Below are 27578 nucleotides of genomic sequence, written 5' to 3' on the forward strand. Positions count from 1 at the left end.
TGTGGCATGTCCTGGTAGTGACAAACATCCATTTTGGCTTCTCACTGCTGTGAGGCTGCCCTCGTATAGGAATGCTTTGGGGACTCCCTGATATGTGTTTCAGTGGTAATTCCTGACCTGAGAGGAGTAACGGGATCACGTTTGGTATGTTTGGAATAGTGGTAATAAATGCTGTGTATTGGTATGCGCGGATTTATTATCACTATTTTAGAGATGTCACTTTTAGAAGTGGGCATTTCTGTGTGTTATGTGTCTTTGTGCCTGTCTGATGTGTATTGCATGTCTGACTCTGGAGTGACAGGGGCTGGGTGAGTCAGCGCTAGGCTGAATGGGCCTGATCTGCATTTGGAGTAGTGGGAAGAGTAGCCCCTGACCCTGAATAGATCTGTGCCTGCCTTGTACAATGCTGGCTCTGCCCCCTGTGGTGTGTCTATCATTGGGAACTGTTGTGCACTTGTTAAGTTCCCCCCAGAACTGGTTTAAACTGGGTCCGTAAGCCCTGTGCCAGGGCAGAACAAAGAACCTAACTGGTATAAGTATTGGGGCTGTGACCCCATATAAGATGTGCTTTTATTTGTGCTCACCGGGGGCGGAAGGACTGCTGGGTGCCAGGAAGAACCGCCACGAAGGACTCCCCCTCTGCCGGAGGGCCCTGTGAGCTGGCCTGCCTGGACCCAGCTCTGCCCTATGTGACCTCTGACCCAGCATGAGGTACTTGCTGGATTTCCCCCCTGCATTAAGAGGGCTAAGCACCATTGCCCTGAGAGGAGCGCTGCCCGGTCTTTATGTTCCCGACCGGATGGGTGCAGCTGGGGCCACCGGTAGCGTGAGGAGCACTCTGTCCTTGCTGTGCCCCTCAGTGCTGTGCCTGTGCACCAGGAGCGTGTGGTGGGCGCGTTTGGATTTTTTGGCTTGAGCCCGAGAACAGGCCTCCAACGGTGCTCATAGTGAGCACTGCGGCCGGCCGTGATCCTTAAAACAGGAAGTCAGGCAAGCGTGTTCCTGGGCGGTGCTCCCGTGTTGCTGGAGAGAGCCCTGTGTGCTGCCGAGCCTGTCTGTGGGCGGCCAGAGCTTTGCAAGGTCTTTCCCCCTTGCCTCGTCCCATCTTTCGCCTAGAGCGAGGTGAGCTCCTGGAAGCCAGGCAGTGCAGGGCCACGAAGGTTGCCTGGTTGTGGGCAGAAAGCAAGTGGCCGGAGGGGAGAGACGTTGCTGTGTTGGCCGGCGAGACCCAACCGGAGCTGTCCCGTGGTCTGCAGGGAGACAAGCCTGGCAGAGAGAAGGTGACCAGCCATTGAGAGGAAGGTAACCCACCGTGCAGGAGCAGAGCGGATGTCTACCTCATTCGTTCTCCATTGAGGTATTTTGGGCATCTCGGGTGAGGCCTCGACAGAGACCCCTGAGCAGGATTGCTCCTCCTTTGTTTTTGAAGCGTGGAAGAGTGGAGTAGGTTGAGAAAGAGGGATGTGTTGCTCGCTTCCAAGCCCCTACCACGTAGCTTCGTGTTTGCGGCCGGTGTCCAGGCCGGAGGAGAAGGCCCACGAGAAAGGTGATCATCACCTAGAGGAGGCTGTAGTGCGTAGGTCTCCCGGAGACATTGAGACTACGGCATTTTTGCATATTACGGGCTATGTTCTGATGGAGCAGGGTTTTGAGAAAATAAAACCTGCTCGGATTGAACACTCAGTAGCATTTTATTAACAGTGTGATGTGAAAATTTATTAAAAATGCTAAATAAGGGGAAATGCTTTTGCATGAGTAAATTTATGTGTGAACTAATGCGTACACTAATGCATGAAAACTAGGCCATAAGTGCTTTGATTAAGAGATTGATGCTGCTTTTATGCACGTTAATAATAATTGCTAGGAATAACTCTGGTTGTGCATGGGTTAGTGCAATGCTGGGATGTTGCGCATTGAAAATTATGTTTCATGAAAATAATAAGTATTTGTGTTCTGTTCTCTGTAGAAGAGCAATCATGGGCCTACACTTCTGCATGCCAATTTGGGGTTAATGTTTGCTGAAGGAAAATAAATGAATTAAGATGGGTTTTGAATGAAAAGAAAGAACGCAAAAGGCACAAAACGACCTTCATGGTGTGCAGACTGACTGCCAAGCTTCGGAAAGGACATTTTGATAAGCAAGTGGAAGTGATGCAACGTCCTCATGAGATGGCAGAGGCAAACAAAGAAAACGTGAAAGACGTGATACACTTGATACATGAAATACACTCTAGGAAATATGTACTGTAATTGTGTTCAAAGTTGTTTCCTGGATAGAATCTGTGGTAATGCTGAATGTTCAAGACAATGGGACATTTAACAAATGATCATCTGAGAGTGGTGTGACAGAACACCCCCGTCCTTAGCCAATGAGAAACGGAGATCGTTGCTGTTTTGAAACATATGTGGGTTGGACATTTAGGTTTTAGGGTATTATTGAGGTGCCCCGGGGCGTGTGTTGGTGGGTTTGGCTGGTGTTAGCTAGCGGGAGATCGTCGCTGTCGTCGGTTTGCTGTTTCCAGATAGAGGCCTACCTGTTTCCTGATTCCTGACTTAATCTTTGCCACTTGACTCTTCTCGAGGGCCTTATGGCCTTTTTTGGCCAGAGGGTAGATTTCCCTGAATCTTATTTGGGTTAGTATAGATGTTTTTCTTAAAATTTGCATAATCATTTGCAAATGTATTTTGTCTCTGAAACTTTTCTCTCTTCACCTATCCACTCCTTTAATGCATTGTTTATTTGACATGAGTTTGATTTATTCATTGCTAATATTTTCTCTCCATGATAATCTGTGTCTTTGCATTGTGTGATTGTACTTAATGAGCATTCAATTTATATTATTTACGATAAAACATTATAATTTTACATACCGAGTCTGTTATTATTTAGTAGTATAGATGAGTACATAATTATTACCATCAACTCTTCAACTGTAGATCAATCGCCACAATGATATGAGGAGAAATGCAGGTTCAATGGTGTTTGTGGTAAGTTAGGTATAAACTTGCATCACACTGAACCCCAGCATGAAGGGATTAGTTGGGTAATGTAAATGGGCCTATGTTTATGAAAAAAATATGGATCCCTGATCGCTCTACCAGTTTTGGTAGCAGAGGATGGTTAATTATTGATTAGTTTGGTAATAATTATTGATTGATTGATTATTAACATGAAAAGTTAGTGTCTTTGTTTTATGTTGTCTGGAAGTACAGGTATGGAGTTACCTAAGATCCCGGGATAATGTTATTGTAGCCTATGTGGCAGAAGAATAGTGTGGAAAAAGTATCAAACTGAAGAAGTACTTTGTTGTCGTAATATCGAACAGCGAATGGCTGTTGATGTTATTTTAGGGACTTATTCGTTCGATAGAAGATTGCATGAAGTAGTGAAAGGTCCACTTCCGAAACTCTGGCCTTACATCCCAAAGGGGTATCAAGACCTATTTCTGAAAGTAAAGTCCTCTTCCGAAACTTTGGCTAGTATCCCTAGAGGAGTACCAAGTCTTCCTTTAACTTGATTGAGAGTAGAGTTGCGCTGGTCGTTATTCTTACTAGAAGTGGAAGAATCTCTTTTTGAAAGGTGAAACTATCTCTTCTATTAGTGGAGCAGACAAGGTAGCATTGTTTTGTGTTGTTTCTAACAAGAATTTAGTTAAGAAAACCCAGAAAAACATTGCCGTAATATTTTGCAAAGGGAGGGTCAGTAGCAGGAGTAATACTGACGTCACAAAAGGCCGCGCTGGCATTGGTCAGACAGCGGGTGCGTAGTGAGCTGTGATTGGTTGGTGGCTGTGAACTATGCTGCTATTGGTTAAAATAGTACATACATAGAGAGCCATGATTGGTTGGTTGGTGTGAGTCATGCTGGCATTGGACAAGTGCTAACAAATAGAATAAGCAGAGTTACGGAATAATTTTGTTTTTGTTTGCTGAGACATTTAGTGTGAAAAGAATTGAACAATGAAGATGGTAAACAGAATAAAAGATTTTTTTTTTAAAAAGAACAAACCAATAGTTAATCGAGAGGGTCTTCCTATACCTCCTCCGAGAACACCCACTTTTTTTATAATGTTGGAACGTGGGTATCATACGTGTACATGGTTAGAGAACTGGACGAGTTATACGGAAGATGATGGAGTTTTAGCTTTTCCGGAGCATGGTACATTTAATGTAAGGATTTTGGAGAACTTGAGAGGACAAATGAATTAATTGAAACCAAATCCTATACCTATGCAGTACGAAGCACTTGAGTGGGAAAATGAGGCTTATATAAGAGAGAGAGACTGGATACAAGCATCCTAGGACCGGTTTCGGGGTTTCACCCCTCTTCAGCCAGGATAGCTTGATTCCAGTGGCATGGAGAGCAAGGGACCCACGTCTGGGCATACCCGTCCCACTCGGGGTGACAAATGCAAAAACAACAGTTGATGGACAGAATGCAGAACAATGTCATACATTCAACCCAGTACAGAGATCTGAGCCTAAATCCATCGTTTTTCTGGTGAACAATCCTCTAGCAAGTTCTCTGAATGCCAGTGCAGATGAGCTGAGCAGACATCTGTTTACGGATCACTAATGGTGCCTTCAACCAGGTCATTCAAGATATCTTCAGTCAGTCGAACATGCCATGGTTTAACTGTTGCACAGTAGTCAAGACTACTACACCCTGGAGTTTCCAGCAGAAAGTCCCTTAGTAGATGCATTTAATCTGTGATGTAATAAAGGCTTTGTGTGCTTGTTACTACTAGAGGTGGGTAGTAAATTCCATTCCGCCGGCGGAGTTCACAGAGCTTTGCCCACTGTACGCTCTGCCTGAAGCGTGGAGTTCTCAAAAAACTCCGCCAATCACCATGTTATAGAGTTTTTCTGGCATGCAGCTCACCAATGTTAAGTTGGAAAGCGAGTAATTTGAACGCTAGGACGACTCCTGGCCCAAATTCTCAAAGCAGGCGGTCACGGCAGGTCACTACAGCTTGTGTTGAAGAAGCTGCAGCTCGCTTTGAGAAAGCTGCTGCTCGAGTAGAAAAGCTACACAAGCGCAGGAAGAAGCAACTTCATCTGGCACACTGTGGTACCTTTCGTGCAGATTTTATAGCGTGGGACAAGCTCCCAGCTCTAAAAATGAGTGCAAACAGTGTGACCTACCGAAATTACGCCTCCCGCAGAACTCTGCAGAATCTCGTGCAGCTTTTAGGTAACTGCGGAATTCCACGGGGAGATCCGCCCACATCTAGTTCCTACCACAGCTTCTTACGTTTCTAGTTCTGAAGTGAATAAGGACATACCAGGTACACGTCATCTTGATAGCCCCGCATTGTGCCAGGAGACTGTGGTACCAAAATGTCTTGATCCTGGGCTCTTGCCTTTCAATCCATATACCCCTTTGAGAGGACCTCCAACCCCAACAACATGGTAGGGTCCGAACTCCAATCTCCCCAACCTATACCTCCGTGAGTGGAGACGGAATTGAAACAAGTGCGTAGTTTTGACTTACAGTCTGAGGTGGTGGATGTGATCCTGGCAGCCAGACATCAATGAACCAAATCCATCTGTTTGGGATGCTGAAAGAAGTTTGGAGTTTGGTGTAGGGACCTTAGTTCCCTTTAGACTGCGTGTGCGAGCAGCCTTGCTTCTTACAGCATCCAGACACTCTGTGGAAGCACACTCTCCCCTGTGGAATTAAAAACATAACAAAAGGGAAGCATGAAGACTTCCCTTTTCAAGGCTGGCGGCACACCGGGAAGTCCAGTAAATCAATTAAATGACAAAGGGGCTGCTTCTTTTAAGACTGCAGAATTTCAAGAGGCCCTTAGCAGGCAGTGTGAAGCAAAACACGTGTGATTGGGTTTCACACTGCAGTGAGATGGTGTGGATGTGAAATTACAGTGCTGCTGACATTGGAATTGGCGTAACAGGTTCCAGTCTGGATGCTCAAGTAAAGAGCTCCAATACTTACCAGTTGAGGTTGCTCAAAAAACTGTAAAAAACATTAAACATTCACCTTAAACAATAGGCAAATAGTTTTAAACCAATGCTCCTTTTTGTTAATTATCACAAATGAGGCACCTTCAAATACATGAAATCAGGCTCTGAACTGTTGAAAAGTTTATAACTTATAATATTGCTCCATCTATAATTTTAACATAGGTCACATGTGGGTACACATGACCCCTGACTTGACTTTTAGTTCAGTTATAGCATTGTCTTTCGAGGGTAGAAGGCGGGGGCTGGAACGAGTCTCAGTTCATGTTTAATAAATACTTTATGCATAATCTGATGTACCAATTTGAGGTGCTTCCAAAGACACCTTACTATAGTCCAACATAATCTGTGCTTCATGATTGACATGCCACATATTTTCAAGACTTGGCTTGTATATGGATTCTTAAAAGCCAGAGCAGACCCTTGGCTGAGCTGTCCCCGTTAATTTGCAGGCTCACCCACTTTTGCCTCGTGCCATAATCCGGGCCACTTTAATTATGCGTCAGGAGAGGACCAAATTATGCGGCAGTATTAAATTATGCGGCAAGAAAAGGCAAGTTATGCAGTGTAATGCTTTATATTTTGTGATAGTATTACCTTATTATTTTGACATTTCACACATGATACCATTAACTCGGTAAATGTTTCTCCTGATTAGTACCAATTTATCACCAAAATACAACAATAAGCAGGAGAAGGGTGACTGGTGACAGGTCAATCTTTGCAAGGGATCTTCCACTTTGCAGCAATACGGGTATAACCGATTTTAGTAACTTTTTATCCATTCAAGCTAGAAACAGTTTTTGGGATTAAAATCTGCAAATTATACAGTAAATGATGGATTATGTGGAACATGTGACAAATCAATTCTCATGAGGAAAAGACCATGGCAGCAAAATCTTATAATTCCAGTGCCTGACCTTAAAACAAGGATGTGAGTGTTCTGTCAAGCAAAGGTTTTTTACTGGAATGGGATCCTTCCAGTATAAAAATATCTTTTATGACATTTCTCACTGTATTTGTGCTTTAAGGGGTGTCACACTTGCAAAGTTTGAATAATATAGTGACTTTTAAAAGTTATTCCACTGTTACGCCTGCCTTGAGGGGACATCATTTTGTTGGCTCAATTCCCTGTCTATACATTTTATTAGATAAGGATCTGCCTCAAGACCCATAGAACGCCCATGTACCACCTTTGGTATGCCCCCACCACCCCCTTGAAGCAAAGTAGCACAATTTAGTGCATAGTGCTATTTTGCGTTACTGTGGGCAACTTTCCTACAAAATCATGATTTGGGTTGGAAAGTGAATGCAACCACAACACTGTGTGCTGGGTGTGTGTCACTTTAGTGATGCAAACTCAGCACAAAGAGTTAAAAAAATCTGGGTCATAATCTCTAAACAGGTACTTGTCAATATTATGGGGACGCTCTGTGTTCTTACTGCAAGCTAATGTAAGGTTACCAAATGACCAATTCAGAGCAAATGTTGCTTTACTGTGCAAAATCAGAAGGCAATGAAAATGCCAAGGAGAAGGGGCTTCTAAAGCATGAGATAATAATTGTTTTGCACCTGGCATTAAGCATGCCAACTTTCTATAGACAGGTTCTAGATTGTAGAAAATGTCTAAACTTGCTCCAACAACTATTGTTTAATTATGGTTCTTGAAGATGCTAAATCATTAAATTTACATCCAACATTTCAGGGCTGTCTAAAAATGTAGCTGTGCCAAATCACCAAACTGCGCATTTGTGTTTTTGTCAAAACTGTAGGTTAATTTTCACTCTATCTGCGGCACCGCATATTCATCTGCAGTAATGTTCACAGAAGCATGTTTGAATCTTGTCTTTGAACTTTGTGCTCCTCACCCACATCTCCCTTAGAGGATACACTGCATCCAACCTTCTTATTAACCATGCAGTCCAAAGGGGTACCTACCTCAGATTTATCCAGAGTATTAAGAACTATATAAATACAAGAGGATCAAACAACCACATCAGTGTTCCTGTTCTATAGCCATATAGGGTGGTGACACCGGACCTGGCCAAGGCTGCTTGCCCCATTACATTTTGAGGATTCTAGAGAAGGTTAGACAAATGAGACAGAGGAGACAGTGAGTGCCACTTGTGATGTTAACATGTGATTTTACTCTGGGGCGTGGCAGCCAGTGCAAAGGCACCACGGCCCAGACATTAGAGACACCCAGTCTTCTCTGCACTGGCCGCAGTTTATTTAACATCAGACACACAAAAAGGTGATTGAAGGAATTCTGGCAGTCACTTCAAGAGGCATTTCAACCCATTCTCATTTTGCCCACCACGCCACCTCAGTTTGGACCCAGTCATATGCACATCAGTCTTAAACCTGCTCCAATAGGGAGCAGTCCACTCTGAACTGGCAGGTCCTCCATGAACCAGAACACAAGGAAGCCAAGACCGTTTTCACGCTGATTGGGGCTTTTCAGTCAGGTGTAGCTTAGTTCCAGTGGCACAGTGAGCAAGGGGTCCACGTCTGGGCATACCCTTGGCCATTTGTGCGTTACATCAAACACACAAAAGGTGATGGGAGGAATGGTTGCAGTAGGTCTAACCAATGGCAATCACCCAGGATAGAGTTCCAAACAATTGTTATTTTGTCCACCAAGGCAACTCAGTTTGGTCCCAGCCATAACGAAATCAGTTTTGACCCTGCTCCAGGATGAACATTCTAGCCCGAACTGCCAAGCCAGGTCCTCAGTGAAACAAAACAAAGTCAACCAGGAACGATTTTGCCCTGACTTTGCTAAGAATTTTTGGGAGGTGTTTCTCCAGGTTTAGCTCTGTGTGGTCTCCCTCTGGGAGGGGTTGCGGAAGAGTTATTGCCACAGAGTGTGAAACTGGTCCCAGGTAGGCAAGTAAATCTCAGAACAGAGGCTATAGCGGAGCAGAGATCAAAGTTTAATTAAATGTGTTTGTGCATGAGCTTGTCATGAGGTAGAAAAAAAGACAAGGAGATAGTGTGGACGTTGATGGATGTGACAAAAAGGCAGCAGACATGAAGAAAAACAAAAGGGAGGAATGAAATAGAGGTAAATACAATGAGGTTGGGAGGAGGAGGGCAGCTATGAAGGCTAGATATTAAGGAAGGAAATAATGGAGGGGTGAGACTGGGAAATGAAGTAGAGAGAAAAAAAGAAGAGGAGAGACAGGGTACGGAAATGAACAAGGAAATAAGAAAGACAGATTGAAGAGAAAGGTTGGAGAGTAGAGAAAAGGAGAAAAGTTACTAATGGGGTTAGAAAAGTAAGAAAAGACACTGGATAAGAAAGGAGAAAGGTAGGAGGGACAGAAATAATAGAGAGATGGAGAGGACTGTTCCCATGAGGGACAGGGTCAGACTGATTTGCATATGGCCATGTCTGAACTGGGGTGGCTGAGTGAGGTGAAGAATGATGATGGATTAAACCCAGATCAGTTGACTGGGGGTGAGTGTTTGCAATGTTCAACACTCAGTCCATTATCCCCCCTTTGGTTTTGCTTTGTTCACCCTAAGTTGGCAGGGTATGCCCAGACGTGGGTCCCTTGCTCACTTTCCACTGGATTCAAGCTAGCCCGGCTGATGACGGCTGATTAGCCAGAAACTGGTTCCAGGATGCTTGTTTCCGGTCCTGGTAAGACATGGCTTGGCAGTTCAGGCTGGACTGTTCCCATGAGGCACAGGGTCAGACTGATTTGCATATGGCCATGTCTGAACTGGGGTGGTGAAGTGAGCTAAAGAATGATGATGGATTAAACCCAGATCAGTTGACTGGGGGTGAGTGCTTGCAATGTTCAACACTCCGTCCATCATCCCCCCTTTGGTTTTGCTTTGATTAGGTAATGTACTTTAAATACATTTTGTTTTTGGCTGTTGTTATTTATTGGTATACATATTGTGAAGTTATAAACATTGTACTTGGTGTGTGAGTAATTGTTTCCTGGCTGTTGTGAGAGTTATGGATAATGGACTGTCCTAATCATAACTTGTGAATTTCCGTGGACTATAACTTTGTTTCGTTAGGGAAATTTCAGAGTTGTTTTTAAAACATACAGTTAAGTGTCATAACAATGTCAACCGTAACTTCACAGCCAGTGTAATAGATATAAAACAGTCACAAATGTGTTGCTTTGATAATAATTGATATACTTTAAGCCAAGATAGGATTAAATGATGCAAATAGCAAATTATTTGAAGTGGGTGATCAAAAGTTGAAATAAAAATATCAGTGTAGTACAGTGATGTTCTTACAGGCATTTTGAGTTGTTCGGAAGCCTAGACGATGGCTTGTGTGCCACTTTCTCTTGCATCTCCTCTCATTTCATCTGGTAGAACATCCTTCCTGGGAATGGTTTGGAGGGCGATGGTTCTGTGAATGAGAAACTGGTCACATTCCGGTCAGATAAGTGGCCATATCTTGTAAGATATTAGACTTTGAACATCTTAGTTATTTCCTCTGTGCCATTATGAAAGACAGTGTGCATCTAAATGAAAGTTTACATTCTAACAAGATATTTATTTTAACTTGCTCACAAGTTATTCTTTCACCCTCTATGGTTTACCTTCTAACTGGCTAATATTTCTTCTCTTGTTTTTTTGTTTACAGCTTGCAGAGCAATATTCTCACTGATGATTGTTGTGAACAATTAGCATCTGCTATCAGTGAGAATTATACACTCTTAACTCTTGATTTGGCAAAAAACAAAATCCGCGATCATGGACTTTTGACCTTGCTATCAATTTTTGACAGCCCACGCTGCATCATTCATACATTGTCGTAAGTACACATGATTAATTTTTACAGTGACAGTAAAATGACATTAAGTACACTGTTTGGTGGTATTCAGTGATAAAATCTTGGGTGCTAACACATACAATTGTTTAGTAAGTCCAGTACACAGTTCGAAGGATGCAAAAAGGCTTTGAATATGAGATAGGTGCAGAATACCACACATAGACCTGCATCATTAAATATAAATTCCACAAGCACAAAATCGTATAGGTCCGAGATTTTCACTCACACTGTGAAATAAATAATACAGAGTATACCTATTTTCCCTTCTATACATCTGCACTAGAGGTTCAATCTAAAGATCAAATTGTAACAGGTAGAGTGGGGAGTTCTTGATTAGGCTCCTGGGAAGCAGAATCCGTGCAGATGGTACATTGTATAGTTTCTTAATTCCATCTATGAATGCCAGAGGGAACCTGAATGTTTCCAGGAACTCTCACATGGAATCCTAACTTACACTTTAGCAGGTGTATAGTGACTGTGGCTAATGGGTATGAGTTTATCGGTAGGGGAGAACCTGCCATGGTAGTTTGGGCTGGACTCTTCCAATTGCAGACAGGGCCATGACTGATTTGCATTTGGCTGGGTCCAAACTGGGGTAGTAAGGTGAGCAACAAAATGATAGATTTAACCCAGATCTGTGACTGGGGTGAATGTTTGACAATGGTCAGCATTCCGTCCATCATCTTTTTGTGTTGTTGTAGTCGCCCTAAGTGGGAAGTGTATGCCCAGTCATGGGTCCTTCGCTCGCAATGCCACTAGATTCAAGCTAGCCTGGCTGCTGAGTTATGATACCCCGAAACTAGTCCCAGGATGCTTGTTTACCGGTTCAGGGTGGACCTGGCCTGGCAGTTTGGGATGGACTGTTCCCATTCACAGCAGGGTCAAGATTGATTTGCATATATCTGGGTCCAAACTCGGGTGACATGGTGAGCAAAAGTCAATGGATGTAACCCAGATCTGTGACTGGGCGTGAATGTTTTACAATGTACAGCATTCTGTCCGTCATCTTTTTGTGTTGCTATGAGGTTATAATGACCACATCCATGAAAGATATTAAATGGTGGGTTAAATCACACTGCTGTCTGTCCAGTATAAAACCTTTCTGGTGTGAGTGTATAATATTGCTGAGGGGAAACAACCATAACTTCGCATGCGTTACATCGCATGCTTTTACAACGCAGTTGTTACAACGACCGCGTTGTCACAACGCGAGCCATTACATTGCAAGTTGTTTCAACAGCTTGCTGTAGGGGACGCACTGGTGTTGGATATACAATGCAACACCTTCCGTGCTGTTGCACAAACTTGAGTAGGAATAGTAAATTATACTATTCCTAAGTCCAACGCTCCCACTACAGCATGTCGTTGAAACGACTTGCGATGTAATGGCTTGTGTTGTAACAATGCAGTCGTTGTAACGACTAGGGGTGGGAGGCATTTTCGTAGTCGCGCTACGCAAAGCTCTGCAAAACGGTAAAAAGTCTCCACGAGCACGCGAAAGTTCTGCAAACTTGCTGAATTTCTTGTTTTGCCCGTTCGCGATGCTTTTTTCTTGTTCGCGAATGCTGTTTGCGTGCTCGGGGAGAAATATCACACGAACATGCATTTTGGAAGCGCGAACAAGCAAAAAATTCAGCGAAGCCATGGATCGCAGAATTTTGGGCAATTTTGCATTCTCTGCGGAACGTGAAATTACCCAAATTCCGGGAGCGGAACGGAATTTACCGTCCAGGCCTAGTAACGACCACATTGTAAAAGCATGCGATATAACGCATGAAAAATAACTGTATATATTCTTTTGCTGACTACCATTTAGAGTCCTATAGAAAGGATATCCATCAAAATCTTATAGTCATAGTTAGACAGAGATATTGTACTATAAGTGACTGGCTTTTTCAAATCTTTATTAGCCTTTTGTCAGGCTCACCTGAGGCTTCCGCAGGGACGAGAGGCAGGGGATGGATGAATAGTTCCCAACTTCCCTCTACCACCAGTCCACCCAACAAGGTCAAAGTAGTACTAGTGAATAGGGGGAAGAGGGGAGACAAGGGAAGGAGAAGGCGGAGGAAGGTCTAACACATGTCCTGCCCCAAGGAGGCACCACTGGAGACTCGCTGAAGATCCTGTGAACAAAAGGCTGAATCAATACTCTGCTAGACTGGATCAATAACATTAAATACATATAGTGCTACCTAAACATTCTACCTGGAAAACTCCTCTCTTCCACTTGTGTCCATATATAAAAAGGTGTAAGCAGATGAAATATCTCCTAAACAATAAATGAAACAATAATTAACATGTAGTGACAAATTATAGCATTCTACAGTAGTTTAGTAGATTTAGTAAACAGCTTACCCCCTGATTATGTGAGGAACGTGAATGTCAGGTGGCAAAAACGATAAATACGTAGGTTGTTAACAGCACAACCTGATAAGGAGAAAATAACCCAAAACAATGCTCCCACATATTTGAGTAGGGCCAACTGGTCCTTTTAGTAACAGGCAATGGGATATGATTAATCAAAATCCCTGGTAGAACTCCGTGTTTCGGAGCAATTGACTTCTAAGTTCCTTACAGTGGGAGCCAATGTATCAATGCGGTATGGAAACATACAACAGAACAACACAACGAAAATGTCACCATATGAGTGCACTATGTATAAAATATAAGGAGAATGCAGATGCCAGAGCACGCCAAGAATAGCCCCTATATGCGCGGAACAAAGGTATCACACACGGCGCTTCAAGCAGTCAAGCGCAAGCGCATTACCGCCAAGGTGCCATAAGATCATAGGAGAGGCTGGATGAAACAAAAGGGCCACGGAAGACCCCTGTGATGTAAACAGCAGTTGGAGATTGAGGGAAGGCTACAAGGACCGGCTGCTCCAGAAGACCCGCTGACTCCAAGACGCCATGGCTCCGTGATGCGATGAGTCCGACTGCAGGAAGCTGTGACCTGGAAGCTGAGAGTGTAACCCGGAAACGGAGGAAAAGCAACGAGCAACTAGAACGCGAAGCGTCTTGCTTTCAGACGCATCGCGTTTTATGTGGGCGTGACTCCGCCCCTACCGCATTGTATGCGGAACTGCGAAAATCAGGTGCAATCATGACAGTACACCCCCCTATGGAACCCCCCACTGGTTTGGGTTTCCAGGGGTGTTTACGATTAAACAAACGTACCAAATGGGGAGCATGCACGTGACCTACTGGCTCCCAAGTACGGTCTGCTAGCCCATACCCTTTCCAATGGATGAGGTATTGGAGTCTACTCCGTACTCTTCGAGAGTCCACAATGGCCCCCACCTCATACTCTTCTTCCTTATCAGCCTCAATCGGAAAAGGTTGAACTGGTAACTCAGTACCAGGTGTCACCGGTTTCAGTAAGGACACATGAAATACTGGATGTACTTTCAGGGTATCGGGGAGTTCCAACTTCATGGCCACAAGATTGATTACTTCCACAATGTTGTAAAGGCCTATATACCGGGGTTTGAATTTACGAACGCCTTTAATTTGCATATGGCAAGTTGACAGCCAAACCTTATCCCCCACAGCGTATTCAGGGCTTGGGCGGCTATGAGCGTCTGCACTTTTCTTATATGTCAATTTGGCTTTCTCTAGATTTGCAGCTGCGGCTTTTTGTACTTTCTGGATTTGGGTGATAAAATCTTTTTCTGCTGGAACTGGTGCAAAAGCTATAGAATGGGAAGGCAGGAATCTAGGATGATATCCATAAGAGCAAAAGAAGGGGGAGTACTCAATGGAAGAGTGTATACTATTGTTAATGGAGAATTCTGCTGCCTATAAATATCTATCCCAATCTGCTGGTGTTTGTAACTACTGACATCGTAGATATTGTTCAACACACTGATTGATTCTCTCTGTCTGCCCATCTGTTTGGGGATGATGCCCAGAGGAAAACCGCATATGTATGTGCAACAGTTTACCCACCCCTCTCCAAAAGTTGGACACAAACTGTGATCCCCGATCAGAAACTACAACAGTGGGCAAGCCATGTAATCTAACCACATGCTGCACAAATAACCATGCTAGTTCTTGTGAAGTGGGAATAGTTTTCAGGGGAGTGAAGTGGGTCATTTTTGTCAACATGTCTACCACCACCCATACCACTGTGTGCCCTTTATTAGGCTTTTGTCAGGCTCACCTGAGGCTTCCGCAGGGATGAGAGGCAGGGGATGGATGAATAGTTCCCAACTTCCCTCTACCACCAGTCCACCCAACAAGGTCAAAGTAGTACTAGTGAATAGGGGGAAGAGGGGAGACAAGGGAAGGAGAAGGCGGAGGAAGGTCTAACACATGTCCTGCCCCAAGGAGGCACCACTGGAGACTCGCTGAAGATCCTGTGAACAAAAGGCTGAATCAATACTCTGCTAGACTCGATCAATAACGTTAAATACATATAGTGCTACCTAATCATTCTACCTGGAAATCTCCTCTCTTCCACTTGTGTCCATATATAAAAAGGTGTAAGCAGATGAAATATCTCCTAAACAATAAATGAAACAATAATTAACATGTAGAGACAAAGTATAGCATTCTACAGTAGTTTATTAGATTTAGTAAACAGCTTACCCCCTGATTATGTGAGGAACGTGAATGTCAGGTGGCAAAAACGATAAATAAGTAGGTTGTTAACAGCACAACTTGATAAGGACAAAATAACCCAAAACAATGCTCCCACATATTTGAGTAGGGCCAACTGGTCCTTTTAGTAACAGGCAATGGTATATGATTAATCAAAATCCCTGGTAGAACTCCGTGTTTCGGAGCAATTGACTTCTAAGTTCTTTACAGTGAGAGCCAATGTATCAATGCGGTATGGAAACATACAACAGAACAACACAACGAAAATGTCACCATATGAGTGCACTATGTGCAAAATATGAGGAGAATGCAGATGCCAGAGCATGTCAAGAAAAGCCCCTATATGCGCGGGACAAAGGTATCACACACGGCGCTTTAAGCAGTCAAGCGCAAGCGCGTTACCACCAAGGTGCCATAAGATCATAGGAGAGGCTGGACGAAACAAAAGGGCCACGGAAGACCCCGTGATGTAAACAGCAGTTGGAGATTGAGGGAAGGCTACAAGGACCGGCTGCTCCAGAAGACCCGCCGACTCCAAGACGCCGCGGCTCCGTGACGCGATGAGTCCGACTGCAGGAAGCTGTGACCTGGAAGCTGAGAGTGTAACCCGGAAACTGAGGAAAAGCAACGAGCAACTAGAACACGAAGCGGCTTGCTTTCAGACGCATCGCGTTTTATGTGGGCGGGACCCTGCCCCTACCGCATTGTATGCGGAACTGCGAAAATCAGGTGCAATCATGACACTTTAAAATTAATGTAATTACGACATAATTCCAGTAAGGTGGGATCTCTGTTTTATATAGCTATATTGTATTGAACATATCCTTCAAGGTAGGGATTATGATGTATTGAAACTCAGGCTACAGGAGAAGAGAACTTAACGTGAGCCGGAAATGTAGAGCGGTATTCCTCGGGGGGATACGGCCTCCCAATGCTAAATCCTACTCCAAAAGGGTATCCCATCTGATATGGAGAAGGTTGGGCAGTATTCTCAGCTAGTAGGGCAAAATATAAGTCATACATCTGATAACAAATCACGGCGTAGTGACCAAATAGCCATCATGTAAACGGAATACAGATGGCTAACATTCTACCGTTTGTCATACGGTGAGTTATGTCTTGGGACTACATATCCTGATGTTTCGTCATCAATCTGTAGTACTGAATCTGGGACTTACAGAATGACGTCAGTAGCAATCACAAAGGGTAGGGCTCTACCCTTGGGCATTCTAAAATGTTGAATGTTATCACCATGAAGTGACTTGTCGTGGGACTACAGATCCCATTGTGCCATCACAATCCTGTGGTCCTGTATTTGGGACTTACAGAATGACGCCAGTAGCAAGTGTAAGGGGTGGGGTTCTACCATTGGGCAATCCAGAAATGTAGAATCTGAGTCAGACACATATGAAATATCGCTGCGGAGTGACCAAATAGCCATCAATTACCCTGAACAAGGGCGTTTGGTATATGTCCATGTTCATACAACCAAATGGATAAGTTACGGCTTGGGACTTCATTTTCCAAGATGCCTTCATTTTCTGTATTCCTGTTCCGGGACTCACAGAATGACGTCAATAGCAAGCACCAGGGGCGGGGCTCCACCCCTGGGCAACCTGGAAATGCTGAGTCACAAACACGCTATAAGACGCGGTCCTGGTAAATGATGTCGGAAATGCCGGGAGACGTGGACCCAAGTAGGTGCGGCAATGGGGCAGGACCTTTGATGAAGTAAGCAAAAGGTGAGGATGAGTATGAATGTCTTCAAAGCAACCGAGAGATGCATGTGTGAGACTATCAGCCACATTTTAATAACAAGCGAGTGTCCCCTTTGTTTTCTCTCCCTCTTCTTAGTTCTGGCTTGCACTCATGCGGAGTCTGACTACAGGGCTACCCCCTTTACCCGCAGTCTCTTGAGATATTCTAGAACCTCTGCAATAGGGTAAGAACTTGTGATGCAGTAAGTAAAACCAACAGTAAGGTGACAAGATACAGGTAATACCTTAACCCGGAAGTATAAGTATGAGTGTAAAGGTGCAGGATGAATATTATGTGTCGGTGTAGAAACACTACACCAATGTTTATCTGTTTTCCACGGTATGGGTGGTGAGATATAAATGGCGTTACCACTCAGAAATCGTAACCACCTGGGACAGCGTTATACCCAGAATGCTTGTTGAATTAACGACCACACAAAGCATGTTGGATGAACGCACGCTATAGCACCCATTCTGAATGAAGCTTTTGAGTGGTATAGGTGCAGCACGAGTTGGACGAGTTGGACACGTGTGATAACACCAAGCAATGTTTCTTTAACAGGCGGACAGGATACCCCACGTTCCCAGATGAGAGATAAGTATTCAACTTACCGGTCCCAATAAGTGCACCCTTCTGCACTTGATATTGAAATATAGGAAAGACCTACTCACAGAACCAGGGAGGGAAATCGATTTGCCCTAAAGAAACCCAGGAACCTATCGGGCCTATCAAAAGGGCTGAAACATGTTGGCAGTAGGGTCATAGGAGCATTACCTCCTTACGACCCCCTTTTTTCATTTTTAATATCCCCTACGAATAAAGGGACATGGAATCGAAGGAGGATTTTTAATCTTTAAACCCCCTGGCCTACCTCTCGTAAGTGCCCACTGGAAAATGGTTGAGCCCACCCTGACCTTTAGGAGTCAGAGCGAACTCGATGATGAAGCATGACACTACTAGAGTATGTGAGGGTTATTTAACAAAAAGGAATTGCTTCCTTCCCCGCGTCTGAGCGGATGGTGCCCCACTAGCTGAGAATAGTGCCTGGCCATCTCCATATCAGGTGGGATACATTTTTGGATTAGGGATTATGATTTCTCACAGGGCCTGGTAAAGTTTCCCAAGGAAGAGTGTCAAGAATAGCGGCTTTCCTATTACTCGACATATTGATTTGTGCTAGGATTTTTTCTGCTATAATTTCTCCCAAGATGAGCTCTTGCTCCTCATCTGAAAGGGTTGGGAGTTGATTTTCTTTTAACCATTCTCTTAGGTCTTATGAATCTAATATACTAGCCTCTGTATATAATGTTTCAAACAGTTTTGAGAAGCATGCCCTAACAGTTGGTATTATCAGCCATGTCTGAACTGGGGTGGCAGAGTGGGCTAAAGAACGTCGATGGATCAAACCCAGATCTGTTGACTGGGTGTGAGTGTTTGATTGGTTCTGATGCTCCGTCCATCACCACCCCTTTTGTACCGCTTTGTTCGCCATGACTTGGCAGGGTATGCTCAGACGTGAGTCCCTTGCTCACTTTGCCACTGGATTCAATAAAGCCTGGCTGAAGACGGCTGAAATGCCAGAAACCGGTCCTAGGAAGCTTGTTTCCTGTCCAGGGAAGGCATGGCTTGGCAGTTCGGGTTGGACTGTTCCCATGAGGCACAGGGTCAGACTGATTTGCATATGGCCATGTCTGAACTGGGGTGGCAGAGTGGGCTAAAGAACGGTGATGGATCAAACCCAGATCTGTTGACTGGGTGTGAGTGTTTGATTGGTTCTGATGCTCTGTCCATCACCACCCCTTTTGTACCGCTTTGTTCGCCATAAGTTAGCAGGGTATGCTCAGACGTGAGTCCCTTGCTCACTTTGCCACTGGATTCAAGCAAGCCTGGCTGAAGACGTCTGAAATGCCAGAAACCGGTCCTAGGAAGCTTGTTTCCTGTCCAGGGAAGGCATGGCTTGGCAGTTCGGGCTGGACTGTTCCCATGAGGCACAGGGTCAGACTGATTTGCATATGGCCATGTCTGAACTGGGGTGGCAGAGTGGGCTAAAGAACGGTGATGGATCAAACCCAGATCTGTTGACTGGGTGTGAGTGTTTGATTGGTTCTGATGCTCCGTCCATCACCATCCCTTTTGTACCGCATTATCCAATATACAGCAAGCTCCATCTACTGTTAGATTGTCAATATAGTCCTTCCATCTGTCTGTTCTTATTTTCCAGGTTAACAGTCTACCACTCCTGTACCAGATTTACGAAGTGTGCCACTTTGCTTGCCTGTTACTTTGCTATGTATTTTTTCCCCATTATCTGCTAAAAATTACCCTCTTTCTCAGTTAATTGTTGCTTTAGCCCCTGCATTTCCTCATCTGTAATTGGCCTGAAAGTTCATTTTCTAGCTCATATATTTCTTTCTCTTACTTCATACCCTTCGTCTCATGTCTTATAAGCTTTACATGTTCCCTGCTTACAAATGGTTCCACATTTATATGCTTTGTAAGCTTCCCGGAACATTATGGGGGGTGGGGAGGGCAGTCCCTGAATTATTGTCTACTCTCCTCCCACAGTTCTTGTATTACTTCTGGATTCAAAAGAAGTGTCCCATTTACTGTACATCTGGACTTGATTTTAATATCAGGGTATTGCAATGTTACCAGAACAGCTAAATGGTCCAAACAATGTACTGTTATATTGTTAAACTTGTTTGATGGGGTTGTGTCTTCACTATCATATGAAATGCTATGGTTAAAACCCGATTCAAGTAAGTACAAGGAGTATGGTACTCAGTGATTTTTTCATTTTTATTTTGAAAAATTATTTGCAAATGAAAAGAAAAAGAACAGCCAACACGTGTTTCGCCCACAGGGCCAAGGGGCCAGGGCTTTCTCAAAGCTGCAGGATACAACAGAATCCAATTTGTCGTGTGTAGTCACTGAACCAACAGGCTTAGCTGCTCATTATGTTAAAGGGATCACTCTTCATTGATTGTTAATGCTACCTCTGATTCATAGGTTTAAAATGTCTGGTCAGTGTTCTTGTAATATTCTATTCAAGTCATGGTTTTCTGGGATTCCATAAAAACCACGACTTGAATTGAATATTACAAGAACGCTGACCAGATATCTTAAACCTGTGAATCAGAGGCAGCATTAACAATCAATGAAGAGTAACCCCTTTAACATTATGATTGTGCATGTTTACACAGTCAAAGCCCTGCAACATAGTGCTTGCCCAGGGGATAATACTACACAAACATACCTCCGGATACCACCTGCATACATATCCATGCCAAAAACTCAGCTGCTTATCCTACACCTGCACCCACCACAGATACCAGTAGCAGGCAGGCTGCAGCTTCTACCAGTGAATCTGCTACAGCAGTTAGGCCCAGGTCTAACACTACTACTGCCTCAGCAACCAACTGCAGAGCTCCCAGGACTGGTGGCTGTCTCTAATACCACCACTGCTGCCCTTGCAGCCACCACATTTGCCACAGCTACTATCATATTTTCCTCTGCTGTCACCCCATGGTGCCTGATGAAGTGACAAGCAAACTGCATCTAGAGAAGATTATAAACTTTGCTCAGGAGTGAGATGACACAGATGAAGTGACTGACCAGGAGTCGTCCAGAGAGGGATGGCTTGTCAGCCTCATGGACCAGGAGGATACAGCTGCTGTTGTCCTTTTGCCAGGCAGCATAAAGCCATGGATGCGGAGGCACTACATGATGACTGGCAGCACCAAGACACAGTAGTAGTCTAACTTGTAGACATGTCATTGTGTGGCAAGCTCCCTGTCAGACCTCACATATATCTGAGGCAGCCTGAGAGAGCAGGCCAGGTTAGTGCAGTAGGAGGCTACTTCAGTGCAAAGTATTGGGAAAAGGGAGGAGCAGTGGAACGAGTGATCTGCAGAGTCATGTATAGGCCTGTCACATCCATCCTGTCAGCGGGCAGATAGCAGAGGGCTGATGGAGACAGGATCATTTTCGGCTGCCTGTGAGCTCTGAACTGATGTAAGAGTAGGTGTTAACATGGAGGTGCTGGAGCGCTAGGAATTTTATGGGTAGGGTGGGTTGCAGGATAATTGTGTCAGCAAAACAGCTCTTTGGGGACATATTTGGTGGTAAGATTGAGCTGCTTGAGGTGCTACGACAAAGTGGGTATGGGGCAATCACTTTCAGGAATACATTTTTAAAACTTCACAACTTTGGTCTATGTGTTCTCTAGAAGGAGCGTTTTGTCTAGTTCAGTTTAGAAAAAAGTAACAAAGATTTTGTGTTTGATACCAGTGGTATTAATGTCTTTTTAATGTTAGACTTGTCCCAGTGCTGCTTTCTCATAGTTGTTTGTTCTGTTCTATGTCTCCCCTGGAGATTCAAGTTGCGTTAATGCTTTGTTGTACAGCAGACAACATATTATTAACAAACCATATTTGTCCTGTACATCTGCGATTCACCATTGAAGACACAATAAACTGCCTTCTATTTACCAAATGGGCACAAAAATAAGTAACCTGTCTTTTTAGACGCTTACCCGTAATTCAGATCTTTCGCTGTCCAAGGAAAGGTTGACTGTTTCGAGAAGTCACTATGTCACCTCTCACTGGAATATGTGACAGGCAAGTTCCCTTAAGAAATACACATGTGTAAAAAAAACTCCTTGCTGCATTGAAGATCCAGGATTCGGGAATCCAGCAGTGGAATTCTACTGGAGCAAAGAGTCAGAATCAGCAAATAAAGGAACACAGATTTGTTGCTACACACCCTCCAACTAGATAGACTGAATCCTGTATATAGTAACAGAACAGCAAAAGGAAATGGCATCAAAACATCAAATGACAGGAAACATAATGGATTGGGAAAATTAGAAAGGAACCAAGAAAGAAACAACTATGGTGGAAAAGAAAAGAGAGCAAAAACCTAAACTGAACTAACTGTGGAGCAGCTTTAGAAGGCAGCTAAAAAAATCCCCAGCCAGGTTATTGCCACTTTGGTTTTGGAGGACCATGGAAGAGCAGTCAGAATGACAGGAGCTCCAGAGAAGGCAGCCCTAGCTGAGCGAACCACATACCCAACAGCTGCTGGCTTCTTTCGCCATTGTTTGAGCCCTAGTAATTGTGGTTCTTGGGCACACAGCTGCTGGAGGAGATGCCACAGACGTGATAGTGTCCTGACATGTGCTAGTTCATGTGGATCTGATAGTTTCTACAGAGTGATAATGAGTCTGTTGCTTCAGGGAGTATCCAGATTCCCGTTCATGGGATGCACAAATGGTAACTTATAAAGAACAATATTGACAGTACACATCTTCTAGGTCAGGTACATTTGTTTAAATGTGAGGATATTTCTCAAAATGATTCTACATAGGCATGTCACTGAGAAGATACCATTCTTGCCGTTATGAAATTGTGAGGCATGCTAAATGTCCTTCCCTATGTTGGTGCTGTCAGATATAGGTCATGAATGTGTCATTAGTTAGACTGACTTGTCTTTTATGTTCTGGTATTCCTTATCGCAGCCATTATAGCAGAGTTGTTTACTGATGGGCATACACAAAATAAATTTCTCAAGTGGGAGTTTGTACTGTTTTTTTCTATTTTTAGGAGTCGTATTGGACTTTTAATGTATTTTCCTATTTGTATAACTTTGTATGTAGTAAAGTCATATGTGGTAATATTATCAATATAGTTGGGCAATTTTACTAGGGAGTTTAACCTGTTACAAAATGAGGACAATGGTGTGAGAAATGGTATGTGAATAAATCTAGTTTTAGGGTATTGGCCCAATTTATAGTCGATAATCTTCATTTGTCAAGGCGATTCACTTGCCCCTTATGAAACACAAGGAAAAACTTTCTTTGGTAATTTTCTCCGTCTGCATTTTCAACTCTGCCTTCTAAAGTACCCCTCTCTATCTACATCTGGATAGAGTTTTCACCATTGACTAGAAAAGAGAGACCCATGGTCTTCTAGAAAGGAATTGAAACAAAGGACTATGACAAGGAAACCTAGATTCAGTCATTGGCCCATTTCCCTCATCACCATCCTTATAAAATGAGGCTATAATCATAAGACTGCTGGGTTTCTGTGCCTCTAGTGGTTTAATATATGCATGCAAACTCCGAAGGGGCAAATTAGCACACAGGTTGAGGTGAAGACTTCAGAAGCTCAGGAGCAAAAAGATCATGAGGCACACACATCAATCAAACCAATAGAAAATGCTGGGTCTCCCATTGTTGCAGGGATTCTGCTCATGCACAGAACTATGCGCAGGAAACCAGGACCTCTGTGAATTGTGGTGTACCAAAAACTCACCTCAGTACCCAGAACCCCTATCCAACTAGCATCAGTGTCTCATTCGTTTTCCGTATCATCTCGAAGCTACCAATGATTAGACAACCCAGAACAAGCGACTTAGAGCACTCCCAGGAATGGTGGGAATCAGAACCACATTTTCGTTATTATTCTCATATCAATCCAGAACAATAGTAATCAGAGACACAGTAAAGTTTAAAATGTTTATTTTTAACTACGTGCCCTAAGGTGCAGTACTTTGGCTAACATAAGCAGGCAAATGATTAAAAACAAAACCATCAGCATTGTTACAATACCATAGAAAATGAAGGGAGAAATCATATTACAATTGATAGTGGAATATAGCCACCCTCCCTTTGCTAGTAAGCTAGTTTTATGAAACTAATAGAAGGTCTCTAGGCTTGAATGCGGAACCCCATACCTTAAATATCAGCTTAGGTGAATCACATCACGGGATCAGCTCTGCTCTGTGTCTGGAAAAGGTTTTCTCCAAAGTGTCTGAATCATGCATGCAAATGCAATATTAAAGGCACCCGAATTTCAGATATTTGCAGCTGTGTGCGTGTTATGGCTAGAGTGTGGGCCGATCAACCTGAATTCAAAAGCATACATTGTTATTTGACCTTGACAGCTTCTGCACACAGTGTTCAGACTAAGGTTGCGGTGCACGTCTAGGCATGTGAACAATAGACCGTTCTCATGTGAAGAAAAAGCAAGCAAGCAGTTTTTCTTGTAATAACAGCTACCTGCAGTGTCGTGTGTAAAAGCAGCAAAGTGGCAAGATGGCGTTTTACTTCTAAAGCTACCATAGCAATGTGTGTACATGGAACTCCGTCTCCACTACACCTTTCCTTGATCGGACCACGAACAAAATAGGGAAGCAAAGTAGGAACGCAGAGTTCAAGTTCGATTGAGACAAAACCAAGGTCTTGCTTTGCCAATCCATATAATTGGTAGTGACAGTTCGAAAACATGTTAGAAAAAACAAAAAATTAAAACATCTCGCAGAGGCTTGACAGAGCCTAATGTGGAGTAAAAAAGATTTTTTTTTAAAACTTGGGTTTGGACTTGCGGAAGAAGGACAACTCCCAATTTAATCCATCAGCGTGTAAGAACAATAAGTAGCAACTGCCTCCAAGAGGAAGTCATTATAATGTTCTGTAAAACTTTCACCCATCCAGTCTAGTAAAGTAAACGAACATACATGCTCTTTGATAACCGGAGCCTCTAGCACAATCAGAGGACAACTTGCGTGTTCTTAAAGGTAACTTCTCGCCAAGAAGTCATAAGCTGCTGCATATATATCCCAATTCCCTAGGACACCATGTGCCGCTCCACAGGCCATAATCCCGATGCCAGAACAATCCAATTCATGAGCCACTAAGGGCCTCATTAGTCGATCATAATCCGGGTCAGGAGACGCTGAGTTCGACAGGCACAAATCCAGAGCCCATTCGAATGGACAATTGAAAACAGGTTGCACGCAAGTAAAGTAGGAGAACCGGAAGGATAATCCATAGGCTACACTTAAAGTGGCCAGTGGTAATGTTCCATTGTATTCTAGCATCCGGTTACACAGTTGAAGCAGCCTGGGCAGGCTGTCGTGTGATACATATCGTGCAGCCATTGCGCAGCAAGCAGACCAACAGGAGCACACCAGCAGTCAGGGCGAGAATCAACGGAAGACCGCCGAAGACGCTGGAAAAAATAGAATGAAAAAATGCCGGTATCACACCAAATATTGTTTGGAAGGAGGTCACGAGGCCGGAGCCCACAATTTTGAAAAATTGCACTAAGCCAGTTGTTGACAAGGTATTGATCATAGTATGAACCAGAGCCCCGAAATGAAGGGGGAGATCAGTATTTAAAAGCAAATGCACCTCGGTGCGGGTGTTTGCAACGTGAAGGACGAATGTTTCACGGGAGGAAGTCAGAGCGACTTCTTTTTGAGACAATAGAGCCCTTATTCTGCTCATCTTCTTGAACTCTGCTTTTAAGGTTGGGATGGAAGGCCAGATGGATACATCTAGTCTCCCATGCGGGGGCGGGAAAAGGACATTTTTACAACAGACTACACGTTGAGACAGTTACAATGTACGGAATTACCACTAGCATCCCACAGCATGCCTCATTATTTAAAAGCAAATAGCTACCGTTAGCTAACAAAGTAAAAGTGGGTGTAATTGCTGGCACAGGTTTTCCCTTCAGAATGCAAGCTAAATTCGGTGCCTGAACGTTGCAGGCGCCATGCAATTGGATGTGCCTACAGACTACGGAGTGATCAGGTGTGGAAGTGTATTCCTCTCCTTTTAAATAAACTTCTTTACCCTCTCTCATGCACCTGTATGTAAATGGGAGTGACCAAACTTCATGCAGGAAAGCAGTACCCAATGGTTCATATCTGCCTAGGGCATAATGTTTCATACATGAACTGAACTTAAACAATGGAAACGGCAAGGTGATTCAACTGTAGATAAGCCACACAGCTGAGTTCGATTCGGCCACAGAGAAAGGTAAAGGTTCCAACTTTTCAATATGCAGTAATGAGTATGTTGTATCTTTCATGGACATGAACTGTTGTTTTGCAGTCAGATTAAACGGTAGGAATAAAGATGATGTATTCATGTAGTCCCAGGAAACTTTCCCAGCCTTCAATGTTTGCAAAGTCCATGCAAACTGCATTATAGAACACAATTGATTTTGACCATGGTATAAAACAGACATATCATCCTGTACAATATCCACAACAGATGAAACAATAATATCTAATATGTAAATTCTGGAAGAAAGGGTGTTAATGCTATTATCGATGACAGCTAGCACTTTTTCCAAATTTGCTTGATCAATAGCTCTTAATCTGGAAGCAGCTTCAATTTGAGATAATTTCCAAACTTCGTTATAAATAGCATACACCCATCTTTTGGACCTGCCACCCACAGGACCCTTAACAAAATCATTCAAATCTACTTTGTCATTTAATTTCGATAAATGAAGTTTAACAGATGCCAAGGTGGAATGTTGCAGCCAGTTCTGACATAACTTCCTGACAGAATAGGTAGTAACAGAATGGGAAGATTCGAATCGGGGGTCCACTCCAACCTGTGTATAGCCAGGGTATAGACCCAGAAAACGATGTTGACAGGAGTCTGAGCTCTTCTGCCATATCAACATCCTTCAGGATCTAAGTTGGAAACGTTGAAAGATGCATTAGTAATAAATGACTGCAATGCATCAAGGGACAGATCTGTGTGATTATCCCATTTTGGATAAACGCCCAGATCAGGAATAGAGGGGAAATTCATCTTTCTAGAAGTAGCCAATCCAAAGCAGGTGGTTTTGAAAAAACAAACACAATTTGTGGGTCGGGATAAGGCAAGCACGATGCAGAGCTTCTGTACCTTGTACCTGCCACGCTTTAGATCCCCAAACAGATTTAAGATCAATGGTATCTTTCCACAGCTCATAGCCCCCTATAGCTAATTCATCCAGAAAGGATTTGGAATACAACAATTTAGTATGGGTCAGTCTAACTTTGGAAGCTGACTCAGTAGACATTTTAAAATAAAAGGCTTCAGGTTTAGATAAGCTGAAGTCAGTGAAATATGTAAATTTGTTGGGGGCGCCAGTGAGCCCGAAGCAAAATGGCCGCACATTAGTGCAGCTCTGCTGGTCAGGGCCACCATCCGTCAACTATCCTGCCTCTCTCCGCTCTATTTTATAGCTGAATAGCGTGCACCTGATCTCCCTACCTGCGGGCACCAGATTGATTTGGAAGCCAGGGCCGGCGGTGCGCTTACGCCGCAGAGGCCATCCCGTGTGACTTGCGCTCTGGCCGGAGCGAGAAAATGGCGGCTCGGGACCTGTGGTAGCTGTTGTTGCCTGTCGCGACATTCTGCTGCGTGTCTGTGGCTGCTGGCACTCCCGGAGGTGGCGGCTCCTGGGCAGCGGTAGGCTCGTGGTGACCTCTGAGCCTGTCCCGAGCTGTGGAGCGGGGTGGCGACCTGCGCTGCTGCTGGTGTAGTGAGCGGCCCTGCGGTGGAGACGCCCGGCCGGCGGGAGAGTGAGCGGCTGCCCGGCGCTGCTCCGCACGGCTTCTGCGGTGACTGTCGG

At 43.9% G+C, this 27578-nt stretch overlaps 1 protein-coding gene across 2 annotated transcripts in view; it reads left to right on the forward strand.

Annotated features, from left to right (window-relative positions):
* LOC146775837 (NACHT, LRR and PYD domains-containing protein 12-like) overlaps positions 1–27578 on the forward strand; it is a 984872-nt gene that overhangs the window by 769886 nt on the left and 187408 nt on the right. For both annotated transcript variants that reach the window (XM_085639880.1, XM_085639881.1), the window contains exon 8: positions 10604–10774. In XM_085639880.1, the coding sequence (XP_085496006.1) occupies positions 10604–10774 (171 nt within the window). The remainder of the gene's footprint in view (positions 1–10603; positions 10775–27578) is intronic.

The sequence above is a fragment of the Triturus cristatus genome, chromosome 12, assembly GCF_964204655.1.
Source record: "Triturus cristatus chromosome 12, aTriCri1.1, whole genome shotgun sequence".
Lineage (NCBI taxonomy): Eukaryota > Metazoa > Chordata > Amphibia > Caudata > Salamandridae > Triturus > Triturus cristatus.